The sequence below is a fragment of the Stegodyphus dumicola genome, chromosome 1 (assembly GCF_044657685.1).
Source record: "Stegodyphus dumicola isolate Sdum_Otavi_A_Nest chromosome 1, ASM4465768v1".
Taxonomy (NCBI): Eukaryota; Metazoa; Arthropoda; class Arachnida; order Araneae; family Eresidae; genus Stegodyphus; species Stegodyphus dumicola.
In genome coordinates, this window is record NC_140768.1 from 105,268,058 (window position 1) to 105,289,402 (window position 21,345).

A 21,345-nucleotide genomic window follows, 5' to 3' on the forward strand; every position below is an offset into this window, starting at 1 on the left:
TACTCAGTTTTTCCAAAACCCTAAGAATACCCAAGCTGATGCTACTAGCACTAGTTGTCCATCAAAGTATCAGCTACCATTGAAATTACCAAAAGAACCTAATAATCAGAAAGAGTTTAGAAAGTGTTTTCACCCGAGAATTACCTTTAACTTCAATGCAGACGGTCCAAAAAAAAAAAAAAAAAAAAAAAGAATAAATACTATTGAAATCTACAATTTCTGCAGTAGATATGCATTTGTCTGTGTTTAATGATTCTGGATTATGCCCAAGTGCATTACTACCATCCCAAGTTAGAGACGTTAATAGAAAATGGTCCTTGGAGATAAAATTCAAAATAAAATAATTAGCTTATTAGGGAATAATACAAAGCAAATTATTTTAAATAAGGTCAAACAGGCAAAGCATTTTTCTATTTTACTTGATTTGACCCCTGATGCCAGCCATCAAGAGCAGATATCAATTTGTACGAGGTTTCTTAATTTAGAAAATACAGACATACTGTAAAGTGCTGAAGAAAGGTTTTTAGTATTTTGTATTACCACAGATACGTCCAGTGGAAGACGAACAACGTTCTTATTAAAGACTTTAGAGGAAAATGGTTTAGATGTTAGTAATTTACGCGACCAAGAATACTACACAATGGTTCAAATATGAGAGCTAAACAGTTTTTGAGTACCGTAATTTCCGGAAGAAAGGCCGCATCAGCGTAAACGCCGCACTCGAGAAAAATGGCGGGGAAAAAAATTAAAATTACACAGAAACGCCGCATCAGCGTAAACGCCGCAATAGATTCAATTGCGCGTGACATCGTCGTGGGCCGTATAGATGCAAAAACTCAACCTAAGTCCTGATATATGACATACCAGTTAAGAAAAATGCATGAAATGAAACCATAACTCAAAAATGAATTAAAGGTAAGAAATGTATAGCTTCTGTGCCGTTTAGAGACATTTTCAAAAATTTTCCGCTCCCTAATTAAAAACTATCTAACAAGTACTTGTACCCAAACTGATGGGATCTGTATTTGGCAGAATGCCAAGAAAAATCAATTCATGCTGAAAGGAAAATACGTCAGAGTTCGTTATTTCGAGGCAGGTGGAGTCGTGTCCGCCTTTGAAAAAAATTGCAGAAAAGGCAGGGGTGGGGAGAGGATGGGTCCTGGAAGATTCATCAAATGGCAGAGGAGAGAGACTATTCAAACTGATGAGAATGTTTATTTGAAAGGGGGAAGAATGTTATTGTTCTGAGATCTCGTTTAGGGTGAATAAGGCATGTAGGTCCGTTCAAGGGAAAGAATGTAAACAAAATAACATTCCCAAAGCAACTGAGTGGTCTTTTGTGTGGGAACAGCACCAGTCTATGCAGGCCATCCAAACTATGTACAATGACCATCATAGGAAATATTTTATTTTTAGTGCACCTAAACGCCGCATGGGTAGAAATGCCGCACCCGCTGAAAATTTAAGTTTTAAACATGTAAACGCCGTGGCGTTTCTTCTGGAAATTACGGTAATTATGCTCAAATCGTTGCTTCTCCAAATTAAAAAGTTAACCTAAGTTAAACATAATATGTAACTACACTTAACTTTTTTTAATGTAGAAAAGCAATAACAACAAGCAATAAAAAAAAAAGATAAATATTGCACAAATTACTATGTTTGCAACAGTAGACGCAAAATAAGGATTAAACAATTTGTTGAATGAGTCTACCCTTACATATGCTTTGGCATTAAGTATTTGCAAGTTCAAATAAAACAGAAGAGAACACCAGAAACGAATCCTGCCCGTGGTTATAATTAAATAAGACAGTGTGCTACAGCCTGAGTAAAAACTTCAAGGCCAGTAAAAATTTTTAAGAAAACGTAAAATGAAACAAAAGGGATTCAAATAATATTAATTGTTAAAGTTCATTGATAAGAAATAAATGCTATAAACATAATTTGTAAATACATAATTATGAGAAACGTGGTTATTTACAAAGTTAGTATTTCTGCTTGAGTAAAAACTTTAAGTCCACCAGTCATTTTTTTAAAAATAAATAGAATATAATCATGTAATTACCATTGCAACTACTAGCTTGTGATAACGCTGCAATTTTCATATTTGTCATACATTTCTTCGAAGTATTGGTGATCTTTGTGAAGATGGCGAAGGGTAAGAAGTTAACTGATCGTGAAAGAGGAGAGATCGAAGCTTTGTCTTCAACAGGGATGAGTAGTTGTGCTATTGCGATAAAGATAGGAAGATCAAAGACCGTAGTTAATTTTTTTTTTTTTTAAATTGAAAGACCATTATAGTAAAAAGAATACTGGGGGAAGATTTAAAGCTTTGTCCTCGCGTGATGAAAGAAGAGTTTGCCAACTTGTATCTACTGGAAAGTACTCAACCAGGAAACCGATTCCGACGACAGGCTTGAAAGTTTGTCAAAAAACGATTTATAACACAATTAGACGGTCTGGAAGGTTCACTTATACAGCAAAATTGACTAAGCCTAAGTTACTGCAGAGAAACAAAATAGAACGTTTGAACTTTGGCCAGAAAGTCATGACCTGGGACAACCAATCGATAGAAATTATTTTTTCTGGCAAAAAAAAAAATGGAATTTGGATGGACCAGATGGCTGGAATTTCTACTGGCATGATATAAAAAATGGAAAAGAAATATTCTACAAGCGCCAATTAGGTGGAGGCTGTCATGACTTGGGGCTGTTTTGCTTACAATGGTGTGGGATCAATTGCATTCGTTTCAGGTAGAATGAATTCACAAGGATACCAAAATGTCCTAACAAATCATCTTTTGCCAAATGCTGAATGTCTTGCTGGAGAAAACTGGAAATATCACCAAGACAATGCATCGATCCATTCGAGTAACAGCACAAAAAATTGGTTCCAAGTCAACAATGTTGAAACTGTGAAATGGCCAGCTAGATCACCTGACCTCAACCCAATCGAGAACCTTTGGGGTGACTTAGCAAGAAGAGTTTATGCAAATGGGAGACATTTTACATCAACAACAGAGCTGAAATCTACTATCGAAGATGAATGGTATAAAACCGACCCCACCCTTTGTCAAAAATTCGTTTCATCCATGAAAACAAGAATATTTGAAGTAATTCGAAGAAATGGCTCCTACACAACCTTCTAAGAATTTGTAATTTTTTTCTCATATGTTAATTTCCATGTTGGTCTTAAAGTTTTTATTCAGGCTCAAATATTCATCTGTGTGTTCTGTAATATTTTCTAATGATAAAATATTTGTAAATTAATTTGTCTACTTTTTTTACTTTTATTTAAGCTCAATAATTATCAATCAAATGGTATTTTAATCCCTCAGTTTAAATGTTTCCATTTTCTCAAAAATTTTTACTGGCCTTAAAGTTTTTACTCAGGCTGTAGGAGGAAGAGGCACTCAGAGCTGGCAAGCTCGAGGCTGCCCTAACACAGTTAAATGCCCCAACCCCTAAAGGCTATCCAAGAGACCACTAACCTATCGGTCGAGCAGACGAGCTAAGACTAAGCTGAGTCGACAGCAATACTCAGCAACTCACATTCCACGTCCCTGTTCTAGAGGGATGATAAAAACATTTGCCATCAACAGGGGCCCCAACCCCAGACAGCAGAACTAAACCACTTAGACAGTGTCAGATAGACCGGGCCACAAATCCGGCCTGCTAACACTACATCATGGTATACAGATGTCGGCTTTAGGCGCTTTCCCAAGGGGAAACGAAGGAAGGATATGAACATGCAGTTTTGAGGCCCCAGTCACACTGGAAACCTGAAGCAGTTAAAAGGCTCGCTGAATTTTCCAGCTCCATCGACGGGATTGTTTCACACCGGCCAACCATAAATATCTGACTAACCATGAATATATAGCTTCATCCCAACCAACAGAATGGACAAGGCAGTACCATATGGTACCTGTCGAGACTAAAACAGCCATCACCAGCGATGACTCCAGTCCTGTGGAGACTGATTTTAAGCACCCTTGACCGAGACTGCCTAGGTACAGATCCCAAACAGTAGCTTCTCAGGTTTCACCTTAGTCGATCCCCCCCCAGAAGGGCATTCAAATGGGATAAGAATTTTTCTGTTCAGACAGGCAACGATACAAACAGCTTGTTTTAATGACTACCCGGTGCCTTTCTGAATTGGCACTGTCGTGCACCGCATGAGCTTGCACCTATTGTCGCCACAGGCCTGACCAAAGTGTAGGAAAAGATGTTTGTAGACACTGGAATGTTGGTAATCTATCAGCCAAAAGCCAGTATTAAAGCAGAAAATTGTATTTACATTAATTGTTTAGCATTTTAATTACATCCTTTAACCCCTTCGAGCTGGGTAGCGTAAACGCGCGCTTATCGCTGAGGCCGGCAGTGTCTTACGCGAGCGTCTCTCCAGGGCCGGGGGCTTTTTTGCTACTAAGCCTAAATCCGTGAAATTTCCGAAGTATCAACGCATTGTTTAATAATGCTCTATAGAGTATTTAAACGGCTTATGCTTTATAAATATTTTTATATATATACTTTAATTACCTTATTTCTTGTTTAAATGCATATTTTACACATTTTATTTTAATTACTCACCATTTTATGAATTTTAACATTATACATCTGAAAACTAAATATATTACTTAAAATTCTCTTTTCGTATGAAAAATTTGAAAACAGGGATCTACTCACAGTCCTACGTTACATTCCTTGCACTCGTAATAACTCATTTGCCGTTTTGAAGGATTTTTCCGGGAATGTGAACAAACGAAGCATCGTCGTCTCATTTTCTTATCAGTCTCTTCTGAACAAAGTTTTGGAAAATGTCTTTCAGTTAATCTTTCAGAATCAATATCAGAATATCAGAATTTCAGAATCAATATCTGAAATATTTTGCATCATTTCTGCTATTTCATGCTCTGTTAAACATTTTCGACGCTTCGACGTTGCAATGGTAAAAACAAAGAATTCACATCTAACAAGATCTAATTATTTTCTAAAAACTGAACTGAAAACCGAAATACCCAACGCTTTAGAGCAAATAAAATTTTTCTACTTACAGTAAACAACTACCACGTGCGAATAAAGTGCGATTTAAAGAGACGTCATAAATCACGCCATTCGGAAACATTTATTTCCCAGTTTGTTTATATAATCAAAAACACGTGTAGGTGAGTCATGCTTCTCTCATTTCGAGTAGAAGGTCTAATTTACATGTATCTGAAACCATATGGACATACAGTGCCATCTTGTGACAGAAATTATAGTTTGAAAAACGTTCCAAAGTACTGGCACAAATACGTGACAGTCGGTAGAGAATGGAACAATCCTCTGGCACACCTGCGTGTCGGCCGGTAGGTAAGTGCGTTCGTTGCTGGCACGTATACGTGACAGTCGGCACGAAGGGGTTAAAAAATTTTACAGGGAGGGGAAAAAAAACCTTTAAGAATAGGCATAGCTAACAAGTCACACTATGTTCAAAATGCTGAGACTGGACAGAGCTCAATATACAGCAGAGCCCACAAGCTCAGCCTACCATGGACTGAGAACGATACAAGTTACTAAAAATGCAGAGTTTCATAACAAAAAACGACGAGTTAATCAAAACTCGTACTTCATTCAACTCCTATATCCATGGCAATTTTATTAATACTGTTTGTTCTCTTAAGGCATCCACTTCCATTTCCACTATGATATTAATTTGTTTTCTTCTTGTTTGAAATTTTTACTCTTACAGACAACATAACACTTGTAAACCTGGCTATAAACTGAGACTCCCCCCAAAATGAACTGAAAGTTGAGCATACAGTAAGACCCCGCTTAACGCGGGGGATACGTTCCATCAAAGTAGAGTGTCATGCGAAACAGCGCTAAACGAGGCTATCTTTACATGTAAATATTGGGGTTAGGGGAAGATGGCTAGGAAATTGGTTAGGTATTAAATTTAAAAAGTATGTTTTTTTAATAAAAATAGAACCAAACATTTATTTCTTAAAGCCCAAATTAATACCACATTATTATTTCTTGCAAAAATAAAAACAAAATATAAATAACAAAACGAATATTCTTAAAAAAAAAACAAATAAAATTCTCAGTCAGTCATATTTAGTTAGCCTTCTGCGTTTTCAGTGTTCTGCCTTTTTGTGACAAAAGCATCTAATGTTGTTTGCCTTTTTTTTTTTTTGCGTTGTTCTCTTAAAAGTTCTTCATAAACGGATAGAGCATCTCTAACACCACGCCTTACTTTTGAGCTCCTGTCAAAATTCGGATCATTTTCAATGAATTGATCCCTTATTTCAGTTATGGTAGACAAACTCCTTTTTACAAACGTCATCGAAAGTTCTTTTTGCTCTTCTTCTGAATCACTGCTGTCAACATTTTTGTTTTCTTCTTGTTCAGTTAATTCCTTGAGCTCATCATTAGAAAGACTAGCCGCTGCTTCTTGAATTATTTCTTCGACATCTTCCACATTTACCCCTTCAAAATATGTCTGTACAATACCGCACCAAACAAGAAATACAAGTACACTCTTTCGGATATGTATTTGAAACCTATCGCTGCATAATATTTCGGGGAATCCCCATATGCTGCGAGCGATTTCGTGGAATCCCCGGGTTGATATAAAAGAGCGCTAAACCGAAACAGCACTAAACGAAACAGCGTTAAGCGGGGTCTTACTGTATAATATAAAACATGCATAAACATTCAGATAAACCTGATAATAGCTAGCAACAGAAAAGAAAGCAAGTGGTAATCAACAGGAGTTACCCGACTTTCGTTAACCACTTTCTTACCGAGAGGAGGAATGGGATAGATTGAAATTTCCCTTAAAAAACAAAAACATGTTGTCAGATTGTTATACAGGTTCCAAGAAGTAGTGTCACAGAGAGAAACTGATAAAAATTACAAAAGTGGAATACAATAACAAATCTTTGAACAGAACAGGAAAATGTACAGCACATAATTTCATTTCACGATCTTTCAAGCACCATTGTTTATTTTTTATCATGCCTCTTATTTGAAATTAATTAATCACAGACTTTTTATCCACGTGCAATTCCAAAACTGTGAATCCATGGCAAGTGGGGGGGAATGCTTTAAATAAATATTTGTTTCTTGTGAAAAATCCACAAGCAAAAAAGAAATTGAACTTGCGAATTGCGCAAAATTGAACTCGCAAACTGTGTTAGGTTTTCAACAATTAATTAAACATCACTTACGTCAATAACAGTTTGGCAAATTTTTTACGGCCCTCAGAAAAGGAGTAGTGCCAAAAAAAGTTGGGAATCTTTGTGATATCCATTGTTTTCAGCATGCTGAAGCAGAAGATAAATTCTCTACATAAGTAACAGGCTATTTTAAGTATTAAACTATTTTAATTCTAATACAATTTTTTCCAAAATATCCCCCTTGTCAGATGTCCTATTTATGACTTTTCACATAATACACAAAGAATTTCAAGATAACAGTAAGTAGAAGGATAAGCTTTATAAAAAATTCAAGCTTCGACCCTTCTCAAAGATCACATTTTTATCACAGTAAGTTAAAGCATGCAAAATCGTGGCACTTTTGTTGACAGATGTTATATGACTGGCGAAATTTCATTCACGTACGTGTTATGGTAAGTGCATTTTATTGTTTTCATTTTGCAGAATGTTATGTTCCTTGTTTTTTACTTCCTTGTACGAAGTAACAAGGAAGTATTGTAATCGCGAAAAGTTTCAGGCGTCATATTTCAACGAAAATATCCATTTTGACCGCTATCGAATGCAATTTAACGATATTTTTGCGTGATATCTGTACGTAAGGACAGAATAAAATACTCTTTTCCTTCAAAAAAATTATAAAACTGCTTTAAAATAAATTCTGAAGAGAATTTTTTGTGGGGTCTGTACGAACGTATGTACGTATCTCGCATAACTCAAAAACGAGTGGCCTCAGAACGTTGAAATTTTGTATATAGGAGTGCTATAACATGTAGATGTACACCTCGTATTTTGGTTGCAATCGGCTGCACCAAACGTATATAAATATATTTATATATATATGCACTCTGTTACCCGGTTCAGTGATCTCAGTTTCTTTACTCTTATATGTTTGTAAATTGTACATTTTTTGCTTTAAAAATGATTGTATTATGTTGTTTTTATCTTCTGGTTAAGGTTTTTATGCCTTTAGTAAATCTGTATGCAATATTTTTAGAATTACCAACAATTTTAAAGTTGTCTAAGTGGCACTAAGCCTTTTTTTTTTAATGGCGGCCATTGATGTTTACATTTGAAACAGGAGACTAGTGGATTTGTTGCCAATCTAGAGAAACTTAGCTTCGCAACAACAAAGATAATGCATTCATTTATTATTGCCAATTAAATCATGCTTAATTCTTTCTGGAATTTTTTTCGAGGAAATAAGTGTTTAAGATTTACTTCGTAATTTTTAATATAGATATTTTGAGTTTTTATGTATTTTTGCCTTCTCACGAAGTGAGAACTGAATTAATTAAATGAGAAATACTCAATCATCTGTGAAAAACTGTTTCTTTTTTGTTTTGTTTGCTTTATTTCTTTTATACATCATTCTAGGTTTATTATAGTATTTGAATAGAACATGTGGCAACGATTAGATAATTCTATTCTTTAAATAATATAAATTTTGTGCATTATGAGTTATAATATGAACGAAATATATACGTTAACTGTTATATAATTACTGGATTATATAACAGTTAACTTAGTTTCCGTTATAAAATTATTATATAGGTTAACTGTTATATAATTATTAATACTGTTAAGTGAATCTAGCGCCAGAGTGTCGCTATGGTAAACAAATACTAGAATGAATTTTAAAGAATGCATTTATTCTATTGTGGTTTATGCACTGTCGGCAAAGTAGATTTAATTCAATCCAATAAGTTTAAATGAAATGCAAGAAAAAATGCGTATAATTTAATACTCCGTACAAGGAAGTCATGTGGTGTACACATCAGATTTTTTACTATTCATTTCTGTTGTTATATGTATTGTTTGCAATTTATTTTAGTTCATTTTGTTGATTTATGCGCAATGCCTAGAATGTGCAATTGTAGATGTTTTTTTAAGTTTAAACAGAGCGCTGTGTACATGGTATTCTTTGAAATTTATTGTTGTTAAGTTAATTTTATTAAAGCAAGGTGCGTATAGTTCGTAGATTCTTTCGCTGCCTAGATTGTGCAATTTGTAGATGTCTTTTTAAGTTAAAACATATCTTTGGGTACATGGATTCTTGTCAAATATTTTTGGTTAGAAACTTTACGTTTTTGCTATCTAAATTTTTTGTTTTCGTTTTGGATTTTTAGCTTAAATTGTGTGTGCAAAAAACACATTTTTGGACACATTTCAGGCTTAAAGTTCGAAATGTAGACCAAAAATTTAGATAGTAATATGGCACTGTGGAGTTTCTCGCCAAAACGTTTGGCAAGAAATTTGGCGACCTGAGGACGCATATAAGAGTAGTTCCGTACTTTTTTAAGACTATTTCCTAGAAACCTTATATGAAATTACAAATATAAAATAAACTTGCACTAGTAACATAATAGATATTAATAAATACATTCCTGCATTACAAAGTATTTGATAAATAAATTAATTAAATGACATTAAAGAAAAATAATACTCACATTTATCAATGAAATTTGCTATGTGTTTATCCTTCCGCAAATAATCAACATTGCATTCCTCATAAAATGCACACAAAGCATCAAGAAGGCCATCTCGGTGCAGCAAATATTTCTTTGGAATGTTGTAACTTGATTTTCCAAGCAGCAGCTGATTCAGACGTACAAATCGGCTAGCAATTGTTTCTTGAGTCTGGTCAGACATTTTAAAAATAACTGCAAACAAAAATAAAAAACTCAAAAAAAAAAAAGTCTTAAAAAATTCTATACAGTATTTATTTTAATACAATTAGTAAAAACAAACTACTTAACCTGCAAATAAATGATATGAAATGAAAATCTAAAAATAAGATAATAGAGTACAAAGTCTTTAATCCGGACTCGTCGGGACAGGCGATTCCGGATTATAGATCATCAATTTAAATCTGGTAAGATCGCATGCAGTAATTATAAAATGAAAAATATGAAACTGTAATTTATGAAATAAAGAGCAATTTTGATCTAAGGGGTATCAAAATTTACAAAAAAAAAAAAAAAAAAAAAAAACTTAATATTTGTTTACATTATTAAACATTTCTTTCAACGTAAGTTGTTTAAGTTGCTTCATTTTTTGTGCTTATACTTTCTCTTTAATTTTATAAACAGACATAATTTCTTGTTCAGTTCCACTGTTCAAGTCCTGTAATTGGTGTGTCGAGAATACCAACTTGTCAATCGAAATTTTTTCGTTTTCAATAACCTCTCTGTCATTTTCTTCACTATTGAAAGCGGTACATTGAAACATGCTTTCGCTCTGTGATCCTTTGGCAGCTCCAGAATCAGAAACTCTTTTTGACATAATCGAAAGTTCAAGCTTACTTTTTATAAAATTGCTCTAACAGTCTGCAAAAAATAATAAGGCGGATCCAATTAGAAGATTAAAGAACAAGCCAATCTGCAACATTAACAGAAATATATAATTTTAGCCTAGCTTATACCATCCGTAATACATTAAACGCGCATGCGTAAACGTATTATGCGCATGCGTAAACGCATATGCACATGCGTAAACGCATATGCACATGCGTAAACGCACATGTGCAGAAAGTTTATAGCTTTTGAGGTCCAGATTATAGATCATTCCGGATTATGGACGTCCAGATTAAAGACTTTGTACCGCATACTGTCAACTTCAATTAGTAGACATCAAAATACAGTACATGGCAAAAAAATGGGTACTTTTCCGTTTTGCCAGCGCAAGCGATAAAGTCGCCAATAATGGTACAACCGATGCCAAACGGAATATTCTCGCTGGTAACCTTCTACGCCTCATTTTCAAAACAAGTCGCAACCATTTCTTACCAGATTGATTGTTTCTTTCAATACTGGCATATAATTTTTATCAGATAGTTCAGTTTTATTTCTAAGGTCATTTTCGGTTATTAAGTCAATTAGGATGCAATCACAGCTCTTACCCGAAGCTGAAAATATAGAAAAGGAAAGTCAAGGGTTAAATTCATCAATTCTAATGAGAATGCATTAGTGAAAAAAAGCACTGCAGTTTTACATAATTTCTAAGTAAGCTATTCGTACGCAGTGAAATATTTCTTGCATTTAAACTTGTGTTCCAAATTAAGATTTAACTTGAAATTAATGTAAATAATTACTGAGAGCATTAGATTTTTGTAGAGTAGTTTACGTGAGATGAAATCACTTGGGGTCACGTGATATGAACCGGCGAATCAGGATGTTGAACCATGAAAGCATAGTAAATTCTTAAATTAATATCTTTTTACAAATTTATTGTCTTTATTTATTGGCTTTTTATAAAGTTTTAAGCGATATTAAAATGTTTATGCCTTCAAAAAAAGAATTCTTAGAACTAAAATTTTTTTAATATTTTTTATGTGTATACTCTATGTTGTCGCCAAGTCTGCTTGGCGAGATTTGCACCGGCGAAACGGAAAAGTACCAAAAAATGATTAATAGCTAAAATGCTAAAATATTTTTAGCTCATACTAAAATATTTTTCCAAACATCAGTTTCCATTTAAAAGAGTTTTAATCTGAAAATTTTAAATGCAATTTCATATTTTTCATTAATTGAAACTATTCAAATTTTGATAATGCAAGGTAGATAACAGATAAAACACTGCATTTTTTTTTTTTTTTTTTTTTTTTTTTTTTTTTAAATAATAGTTACCTGACACGTTTTCAAACTATCATTTTGAATTTTGAATCAAATTACAAGCTTTCTAATGAAATATTAAAATTCTGAAACATCATGAAAAATGCAGCTAAATCAAAAACCAAAACTAAGAATTAGATTTATATGCAAAATAGACCTTCCCCCCCCTCCGAGGAAAAACTAAGTATTTATTAGTTTTAAAATAAGCTATAATGCAAGTGTTTAGTACTTAATAATACTGACTTTTAAATCATATCGGTTTCATATTCATTGTTGTATCAGTTTTAAATTGATTCCTTTAAAATTAAAATAATAATATTGATGTTTAAAAAAAATTTTTAACTTTTTCATTTCTCTTATTGCCCTTAAGTTCAGATGAAAACTTGCAACCCAATCAAAAATAATGAAGAAATCGGTGATCTGCGCAGTTAAAATACTATTTTTCTAAACAAATATTTAAAACATCCTGTTAACAGCGAAAAGGTATTTCTCAGCATTGGGAAAAACTCAACAAACGATGAAACTAAGCATGAAGTTATGCGTTTACAAAAACATACATTCAAAGCTATTCGGGCGTAACGACTGTAGTTGTCTTTCATAAAACCAGAAATGAAATTATCAAGCAATGAAAAAATAATAAAACTTAATAACTTAAAAATAATAAGTGGAAGCTTAACAACCCTAGTTCAATTTTTAATTCTTATGAACGCCGCTTTAAATTTCACTAACGTATACCAACGACTCTGAATGATTCAGAAGCGCCGCTAAACAGCATTCATAACTTATGCAACTATTTAAGCCATGAGAATTCAACTTACTGCGAAAGAGGTTGTAGATACAAAATTAATCCATATTCATTAAATAATTAACATGACACCACCGCTTCAAAACTAAATAAACCGCCAAGCGTAACGATTTAACACTTTCAACCTATCGCGGTTATGATCAGAATTTATTCATTAATTACGATTAGCAGTTACGAACTTTCTCTTCTTGAAACCTTTTGCTCTATGTTATGAAGTTAAAGAAATATTAATCAACAAAAGCAAATAAAAATTATTATAAAAGTAGAGAAACCCAATTTTTTCTCTGAGTTTTTTCAAGTTTTATTAAATTTCTTGCCTTGTTTTCCAAGTTGTTTAATTTTTAAGGTTTTACACGTTGTTCAATGAGTTTGCACATATCATTAAACGAATCAACAAAATCTGCTAGTTTTTATTCAGAATTCTGCACTTAGAGTAACACTTTTTCCTGTAAAATTTATTGTCAAGTGTTCTAGGGTAAAATTTTCCGTTTGGACACCGTCGAGACGAAACGACCGGTTTTACCGCCCAACCGGTATAGCGATTAGCGATACTGACTTTCGTACCGAAGAGCCTAGGTTCGAATCCCGCTGAAGGCATGGATGTTTGTTAATGTATAGTGTCCGTGAGGCATGGTGGCACTCTAAATATACGGAGAGCCGCAAGAGTAGTTTTAAATTATTCGAAAATAACTATGGATTTAATATGAAAAAACACTTTAATTGCAGATATTTACAAAAATGTAGAAGCAGTTTTCTTACCAAAACGATAGAGCTTAATTTTAAAACATAAAACTTAAACAGAGTTGAGTTGTAGCTGGTATTACTCAAACAACCTCCCACCTTGCAATTTATAGGATACCTATAAATTGCAACAAAAGTTATAAATAAAGTCTATTGGGAATTTTAACACGTCGACCAGCTTTAGTAACAAAATCTGGGACTTTGGGTGAGGAATCATCATCTTCGCTGGAATCTGAATCATTAGCTGCAGAGCGTAGAGGTATATTCGTAAAGGCACTTTCATCCCTTGGAACATCTTGGGCAATGAATGGTAACTTTTCCGAACTGTTGATTTCTAACGGATAAAGTCTTTGGAATGGTCTCAACTTCTCTCCATCAGCTCTTCTCACTCTGGCAACTCTTGAGTGCCCATCTGCTTCAGAAAAGACTTCAATGACGATTCCTAAAGGCCAGTTGATACGCTTGTCATCAGTTTCTGAAAGAGCGACCTTACCAACTCTTAAAGATTCTTCCCAGCTCTTACCTTTATGAATCAACATTGCTAAATACTCATTCCGAAATCTCATTCTTAAATCCTGACTTAATTTTAGAGTAAGAAAGAAGCGGGAGTTAATGGCTTCAGGCTTTCAGAATTGTCTTCAATATATGTAAGTGGCCTAGAGTTTATTGTAGCTTCGCAGTCACATAGAATAGTTTCCAACTCTTCATAGTCAAGACTTTTCCTGCCCAAAATTCTTATTATTATCTCTTTCAACATTCTAACCATGCGCTCCCACCATCCTCCCCACCGGGCGGCTGTTGGAGGGTTAAAATTCCATTTGATTTTCTTGATAGTGGAAAACGACATGATCTTCCCCCAATCCAAATTTCTTAGGGCATTGCTTGAACAATGAAGTTTCTACCGTTGTCAGTGTAGATTATATTTACTCTACCTCTTCGAGCAAAGAATGTTCTTAAAGCCAAAATAAAAACTTTTGTAGACCGAGAATTGACTAATTCAAGATGGACAGGCCTATAAATGGCACATGTAAAAAGTACAACCCATGTCTTTTCGCCAGAGCGCAAATACAAAAGGCCTGCGAGATCAATCCCCGAAACTTCAAAAACTGCAGCAGCCTTTATTCTGTTCTTAGGAAGAGGTGCAAAAGGTGCTTCTGTAGGTTTGGCCTTGAATCTTTTACATGAAATACAACTAGAGCTAACTTGTTTCGCTAATCTATTGATCGAAATAATTCAGTAATCTTCTCTTAAATTGGCAATCAGAGTTCGAAGTCCTGCATGTTGTAGTTCACAATGCTTTTGCCTTACCAGTCGATGAATAATCTCATGGCTTCCGGGCAACAATATGGGCACTTAAAATTTTCCTCTTCAACTCTCAAGAGAGAAGCTTTGTTCTGAGTCGAACAATATTATTTTCGTCTCTAAATGTTTGCATGTTCTTCAAGATTTTCATTTTTTTTCCGGCAAAACTTTCCTACTGAATTAATTTTAGTAAACAATGTTCCGCTGATTGAACTTCTTCATAAGTCAACTCAGTTTTCTTAAGTTTTTCTTTTCCTTGGCAGTTTTTAATGAAACGAAGTAGCCGGGCAAGTATTCTAAGAATCTTCGTATATTTTGAGAAATAAAGTAAATTGTCAGGGAAGTTAACTGATCCATGCTCCACATTACTGATTATCATTTTTCTCTCTTTCGATCTAACCAAATTAATTTTCATCAATGACTTGTTTTTCACTTAATGGACAAAATTTTTGTGACTTCCATAACCATTCTGGACCTTCCCACCATTTGCTTTTCAATAAATTCTTAGCATCACAACTTCTTGAGGGAAATCTGCTGGGTTAATATGCCCTGGCACAAAATGCCAGTCATTCGGATTTGTATTCTTTCTTATTTCTGTGACTCTGTTTCCTACAAACGTATTCCAAGAACTCTCTCTTCTGATTTAAGTTAAAGCAACAGTTGAATCAGTCTAAAAATACGCTGTATTGTCTTTCAATTGCAGTCCGTCTACGACTTGACCATATAATCTTGATAAGATCAAAGCTCTCAAGACTTCTAATCTAGGAATTGTAATCTCTTTGGTAGGTGCTCTTGACTTACGCGTTACTAACTTGACTGAAATCTTCTCATTAAATTCAGAACGTAAGAAAATACAATCAGCATAGGAAACTTCACTGGCATCACAGAAACAATGTAGACTTATTCGGCATTCTTCAAATGGACCTGCGACGAGTCTACGTGGAATCTTACATTCTTTCAGTAAAGATAGTTCCTTGACCCAGGCTAAAAATCTATTTGATATATCTATTGGAAGTACATCGTACCAATTAATTTTCCTCTTCCAAATGCTTTGAAGCAATACTTTTGGTATCAATGAAACGGGACATGTTATCCCAATAGGGTCAAATAATTTTTGGGCAGCCGATAACACAACTCTTTTGGTAATCCCCTTTTCTGGAATTTCAACCATACTGCCGCAAAAATGTTCATCGGTTTCAGTGTCCCAAGAGAGACCTAGAATTGAAGTGAATTTGACATGTGTCTCTTTTGAAATTTTTTCAGAAGTAACCCAGCCTCGTAATTCGAATTGTGCTGAAGACATCAGCTCCTTAGCTTCAGAAATAAATTTTTCTGCCTCTTCTTTAGTTTCTAAACTCGTAATACAGTTGTCCACATAAAAAGATTCTTTGAGTTGACAAACTGTATGTTTCCTTTCATCCGGAACGTTCTCTAGATGGTAAGCTATAGTTGCTTCTAGTAAAAATGGACTAGAAGAAGCACCAAATACCACTCACCAATGTCGGAGAGTGGTTATTTCTTCTCGTCTTGATAAATCCTTCCACCACAGAAATTTAAAATACTCCCTATCCTCTGGATTCAAACTGATTTGTAAAAATGCTTTTTCTATGTCTGATGTTACTCCAATTACGTTTTTCCGAAACTGCATTATCAATTTGGGTACCAATTCTAATAAATTTGACCCTATTTCTAAACAATTATTCAAGGAATTTCCTTTGGAATCTTTCGTCGAAGCATCAAAAACCGGACGAATTTTTGTTGTTGTTACACCAGTTTTTATCACAGGATGATGTATTAAATAGTATCCTTTTTTCTCGTCTTTATCTACAATTTCAATAACTCCATCCCGAACCCACTCATTAAACACATCATCGCATTCTCTTAAATGTCCAGATCGTATGAGATTTTTGGTAGTTGACATTAACCGTTTAGTGGCTAATTCTGTATTCGTTTCTAATTCTGGACGTCCACTTTTCCATTGCAAACATACTTCATATCTTTTGTCTTCTTTTCTTTTAATAGTTTTACGGAAAAAATCTACCGTCTCTTCATCGGTTACCTGCCTTGACTTTACTTCTGAGGAACATATTATACCGATGACATCTAGGCTCCATAATTCCGTCAAATCTAAATTATTAGCATATACAATACTATCCAAAGATTTTGAGTAGTTTCTTTGTTTACCTTGAAGCGTTCATCCAAGTTTTGTTTTAATAGCTACCAAATTATTATCAATGGGCTCAATTCTCCCAGCCAATAATGCGCCAAGATAATCTGCTCCTATTAATAAACCTGTTTCAGGCACATATTCTCCTGTATTACTTAAGCGTATATTTTTCTTTTTAAAAATTGGATAAATATCTGGATCCTCTACACGTGGAATTATGCCACATATATGTGGCGCAATTCCACGTTCTTTTCGTCCAAAACTGAAATAGTGTACTTGAAATTTGAACAGAAGCTTTGTAATTTAATATTGTAGACATTATGGGACTCTTGTTTAGTTTCACTGCCCCCAAAAAGACCATGACTCATCATTTCTTGATCTACAAGTTTCAATCTTAGTTTCTCCGCAATATCTCTTCGTATGAAAGATCTCTGAGCACCAGTATCAAATAATCCACGAACGATTCCGGACTTGTCACCATTGATGATTTTCACCAATACAATTAACAATAACGTTGGAGAATTTTTTGGTGACAAAAGAAGCTGTGCATCCGATTCAGATTGTTTGTCTTGTTTTGATTGATTTATATTTGGACACATAATGCTGTGGTGTTCTTTCTTGCATATAATATACTTTAAATAAGTTTTGCAGAACTTAGAATTATGTCCTTGTTTCAAACATACGAAACAAGCTCCCTTTTCTTCAATGTTTCCCTTTTCGCCTCCAATAACATCTTGGCAGCTTTAAAACATTCTGAGGTACTATGAAACGACTTATTACAAAATATACAATGTTTGTCATTTTTCTCAGCTCTTTGCTTTTCATTAGATACAATACAAGCTGCAGTGGGAATTTTTTTTTTCGTTTTCAATTTTTCAAATTGATCATTCGCAAACCCTGATCGAGTAACCGCTTGTAACCGCTCTTCACTTTCGACTTCCAAACGAAGAAATTCTAATAAATTTCCTAACATGTTCATCTTGCCTTTATTTTCTACACGGTTATGTATGCGTTCCCACTCCTTGATAAGAACTTCTGGCAGAGCTGATTCTACTAAAGGATATAACATTGCTTCATATTTTTCAGACATTACCCCATTACCAAGTCTCTAATGCTCGCAGCTGAGTCTCCAATTTATCATAAAGAATCCGCAAAGTAAAATTTTCGCCACTTTTCACTTGCGTTAAAACTAGATTTAAAAGTTCACGAACATAAATTTGAATTAATAGTTCATCTTTAGCAAAACCAGATTTCAGCTGTTCAATAGCATTATAACAGTTTTCGTCAAGTGATGGAAAACTTGCAACTAAATCTCTAGCCGATGAACCTTCTTCAGTTGCTTGTAAAAGATACTGAAATTTATCATCTGCATCAATGCTATCATCATCATGAATCTTTTTAAATTGTTCCCAGAATCCTAGCCAGTTTTTAATATTACCATCAAAACTAATTCAGAAGTCAAACAACAAAAATCAGCGTTATACCTACAAAATTTTCACAGGACTAGTTTCGATGGTTTTACCGAACCATCATCTTCAGCTGCAAAACCGCAAAGGAACAAGATAGGAAATAATGATTAGATAAGATAAGAAAGCCTGGACAAGAATAAGCAAGTGGCGCCATCTGTTGGCGAAACCAGAACTAAAACATAATTTCTCTAAAAGCCGAAGGCAAATTTGGATTGGAATTAGGATCGTTAACTAGAACAGAAAGATTTTTATGAATGTGAAATGCCTCTAGAAAATCCAGTTCTCCAATGGAAGATGTTTTTTGAATAATTTTGGCAGCAGAAAAATTGAAAGTGTGATTTTCGGACCAACAATGTTGAGCAACAGAAGACCTCTGTGTTTCCTTTGTTCTAACATATGCCTCATGTTCTTTGACGCGAAATTTTAAGGCTCTCTTAGTTTGGCTAATGTAAATTAAACCACACTGGCAAGGAATCCTATAAATACCCCAGGAATTCATATCCGGAATGGGGTCCTTGAGTATAGAAGTTGGAATTTTATTGATGGGAGAAAAAACAACCCGAAAGTTAAATTTCTGCAAAATATGTGCAACTTTATAGCTAATTGATGGAAAGAAGGGAATGACAACAGAATTTTTATAATCTCCTAAAATAAGAGTGTGGCTTTTAGTGTGTTGAGATGAGAATTTTTTAACTGCTTGATTAATAATGTTGGATGAAAAGCCCCTGTCAATAGCTATTGCTTTTAAATAATTTAGTTCTTCATCAAGGGCTAGTTTGGAGGAGCAAACTTGAAGAGCACGGAAAACATAGGAATAAAATGAAGCTAACTTTTGTTTAGTCGGATGACATGATTTAAAGTGTGGTGGAAGGCAAACCGATGAAGGTTTACGGTAAACTGTAGTACTGAAGTTGGATGTGTTACGTGTGACCAGAATGTCGAGAAATGGAAGAGAATTACAAGTCTCAAGTTCAAAAGTGAACTGAATAGCAGGATCAATAGAATTCATTGTTGAAAGAACTTTATTTAAATCATCTTTATTACCTTCAAACAGGGTAAAAGTATCGTCTACGTAGCGGAACCATGCCGGGAAGTTTAAAGTTTCAAACAATTTTGATTCATAATAATGCATGTAGATATCAGCCAGGATGGGACTGAGGGGACTTCCCATGGCTAATCCCTCAGTTTGCTTGTAATATTTATTTTGGAAAACAAAATGTGTTTGTTTCAAACAGAGTTGAGTGAGAGAAATTAGCTCATCAATTTCGATGTAAGAGAAATGAAATTCGCGAAGTCTGGTTTCTAGACATCTTAATGCACCCTCCACTGGGACATTGGTGAATAATGATTTTACATCAAAAGAAACCATGAGTAAATTACTAGGAGAAATGTTTTTAACCTTTTTTACAAACTCTATTGAATTTTTTATGGTGTAAATGTTATTGTCTAATAGAGTGGAAAATCTAGAAACTAAATATTTAGCTAAAGGATACGAGGCAGTACCTAAATTTGATACAATAGGGCGGAAAGGAATACCACTTTTATGAATTTTGGGAAGAGCATATAATCTGGCACAATTCGCAACAGATGGGATAAGCGAATGTTTTAAGTTGCTTGAAATGATTTGCGAAGATTTGATCGCAGTTTTTATTTTGGATAAGTCCGAAGGTGAAGGATCTTTAGGGATCGGATTACATGGTCCTTCGTTTAAGAGTTTAGTGACACCATCGATGTAACCCACATAGCACAAAAACATCCTTGGGATATCCCAAGGATGTTGCTCGCGGGATATGCGCACATCCTCAGGACATCCCGGAATATCCCGCGAACCTCCTAAACACCTCCTCCCGAGTGCTTAATGTCACATCCCGGGATATCCTCAGGACATCCTAACCAAGTCCCATCGACAGCGTGCGGGATGTTATTAGGATATGAACTCCTACTTACTACATCCTCAGGACATCCCGTAATATCCCAATTTCCTCCTAAACTCATCCTCCTGAGCGCTTAATGTCACATCCCAGTATATCCTTAGGACATCCTATCTACGTCCCACCGACAGCGTATGGGATGTTATCAGGATTTGAAACACTAGTTACAATATCCCTTTAACCTTTTAAATACATACTCTCAACTGCTTAGGGTCACATCCCAGTATATATAATATACACATCCCAGTATATACAAGAGGAAAATTCCAGTGAAAGTATGTGAAGGTGTGATGATCTAAAACCTACTTTTTTTTACACATATAGTCTTAAATCGTTCTCCTATGGTTACTATGGAAAAATCAGAAATGTTGAAAATATTTATACAACTTATTTTGTTTTTAAATCTGAATTTGTGAATATATTAAAACTGAGCAAGGAAATTAAAATGAATTATTAATACAAAATATTAAAACTGAAAATTTTGCTTTTATTTTTAAGATATTAAAAATCTTTTGATCATTTTTAAACATCCAATAGCCCCCAAATTGAATTATTCATAATTAAATTATTTTACAAAATCAGTTTCTAATTTCAGTTAATTTGTATTAAAAAGTGAATAATAAAATTACCCATTTAATAATCTTTACATAAATGAATCATCTTTCTTTAAAACACGTAAGGAATTTATAGTGTTTTGATGACACTGTTGGGAAATTGTTAAAAGGAAAAAATTGTATTTTTAAAACCAAATCAATTCCTAGCCTCAGAATAAATAAATATGTTTTCATAACATGAGAATGCTGCAGGCTTTTTTATATATTTAATATTTAGTTGTAAAAATTTGACATTATGTTAACAATTCTTTATATCATTCAAAAGGTAACTCAAGAAGCTCTTTAAAATTCTTTCTGCTCACAAAATTAAAAAAAAAATCTGAAAGGCCTCAGATTTTAGCAGTCACTCAAAGAGGCTAAAAGCTTATGAATGTATAGATTATCAATACAGATGGGGCAGTGGAAATAGCAAAACATTTTATAAGATACTGACACCAGAAAGTTATATATCTTCTATATATTTGAAAAATGAAGAAATATATCATGTAATTATGTAGAAATATTAAAA

The 21,345-nt window shown here is 34.1% G+C and overlaps 1 protein-coding gene across 6 annotated transcripts in view; it reads right to left on the reverse strand.

The window, feature by feature from the left end:
- Positions 1-12,757, reverse strand: part of LOC118202431 (citron Rho-interacting kinase-like) — a 284,352-nt gene extending 271,595 nt beyond the window's left edge. For 5 of the 6 annotated variants that reach the window (XM_085818648.1, XM_085818656.1, XM_085818639.1 and 2 more), the window contains exons 1-2: positions 12,627-12,757; positions 9,646-9,858 (exon numbers count right to left, since the gene is read on the reverse strand). In XM_085818648.1, the coding sequence (XP_085674774.1) occupies positions 9,646-9,847 (202 nt within the window). In that variant the 5' untranslated portion in view covers positions 9,848-9,858; positions 12,627-12,757. Of the gene's footprint in view, positions 1-9,645; positions 9,859-12,626 lie in introns of those variants that run through there. The other variant, XM_085818666.1, reaches the window with a different exon arrangement.
- Positions 12,758-21,345: the final 8,588 nt, after the last annotated feature.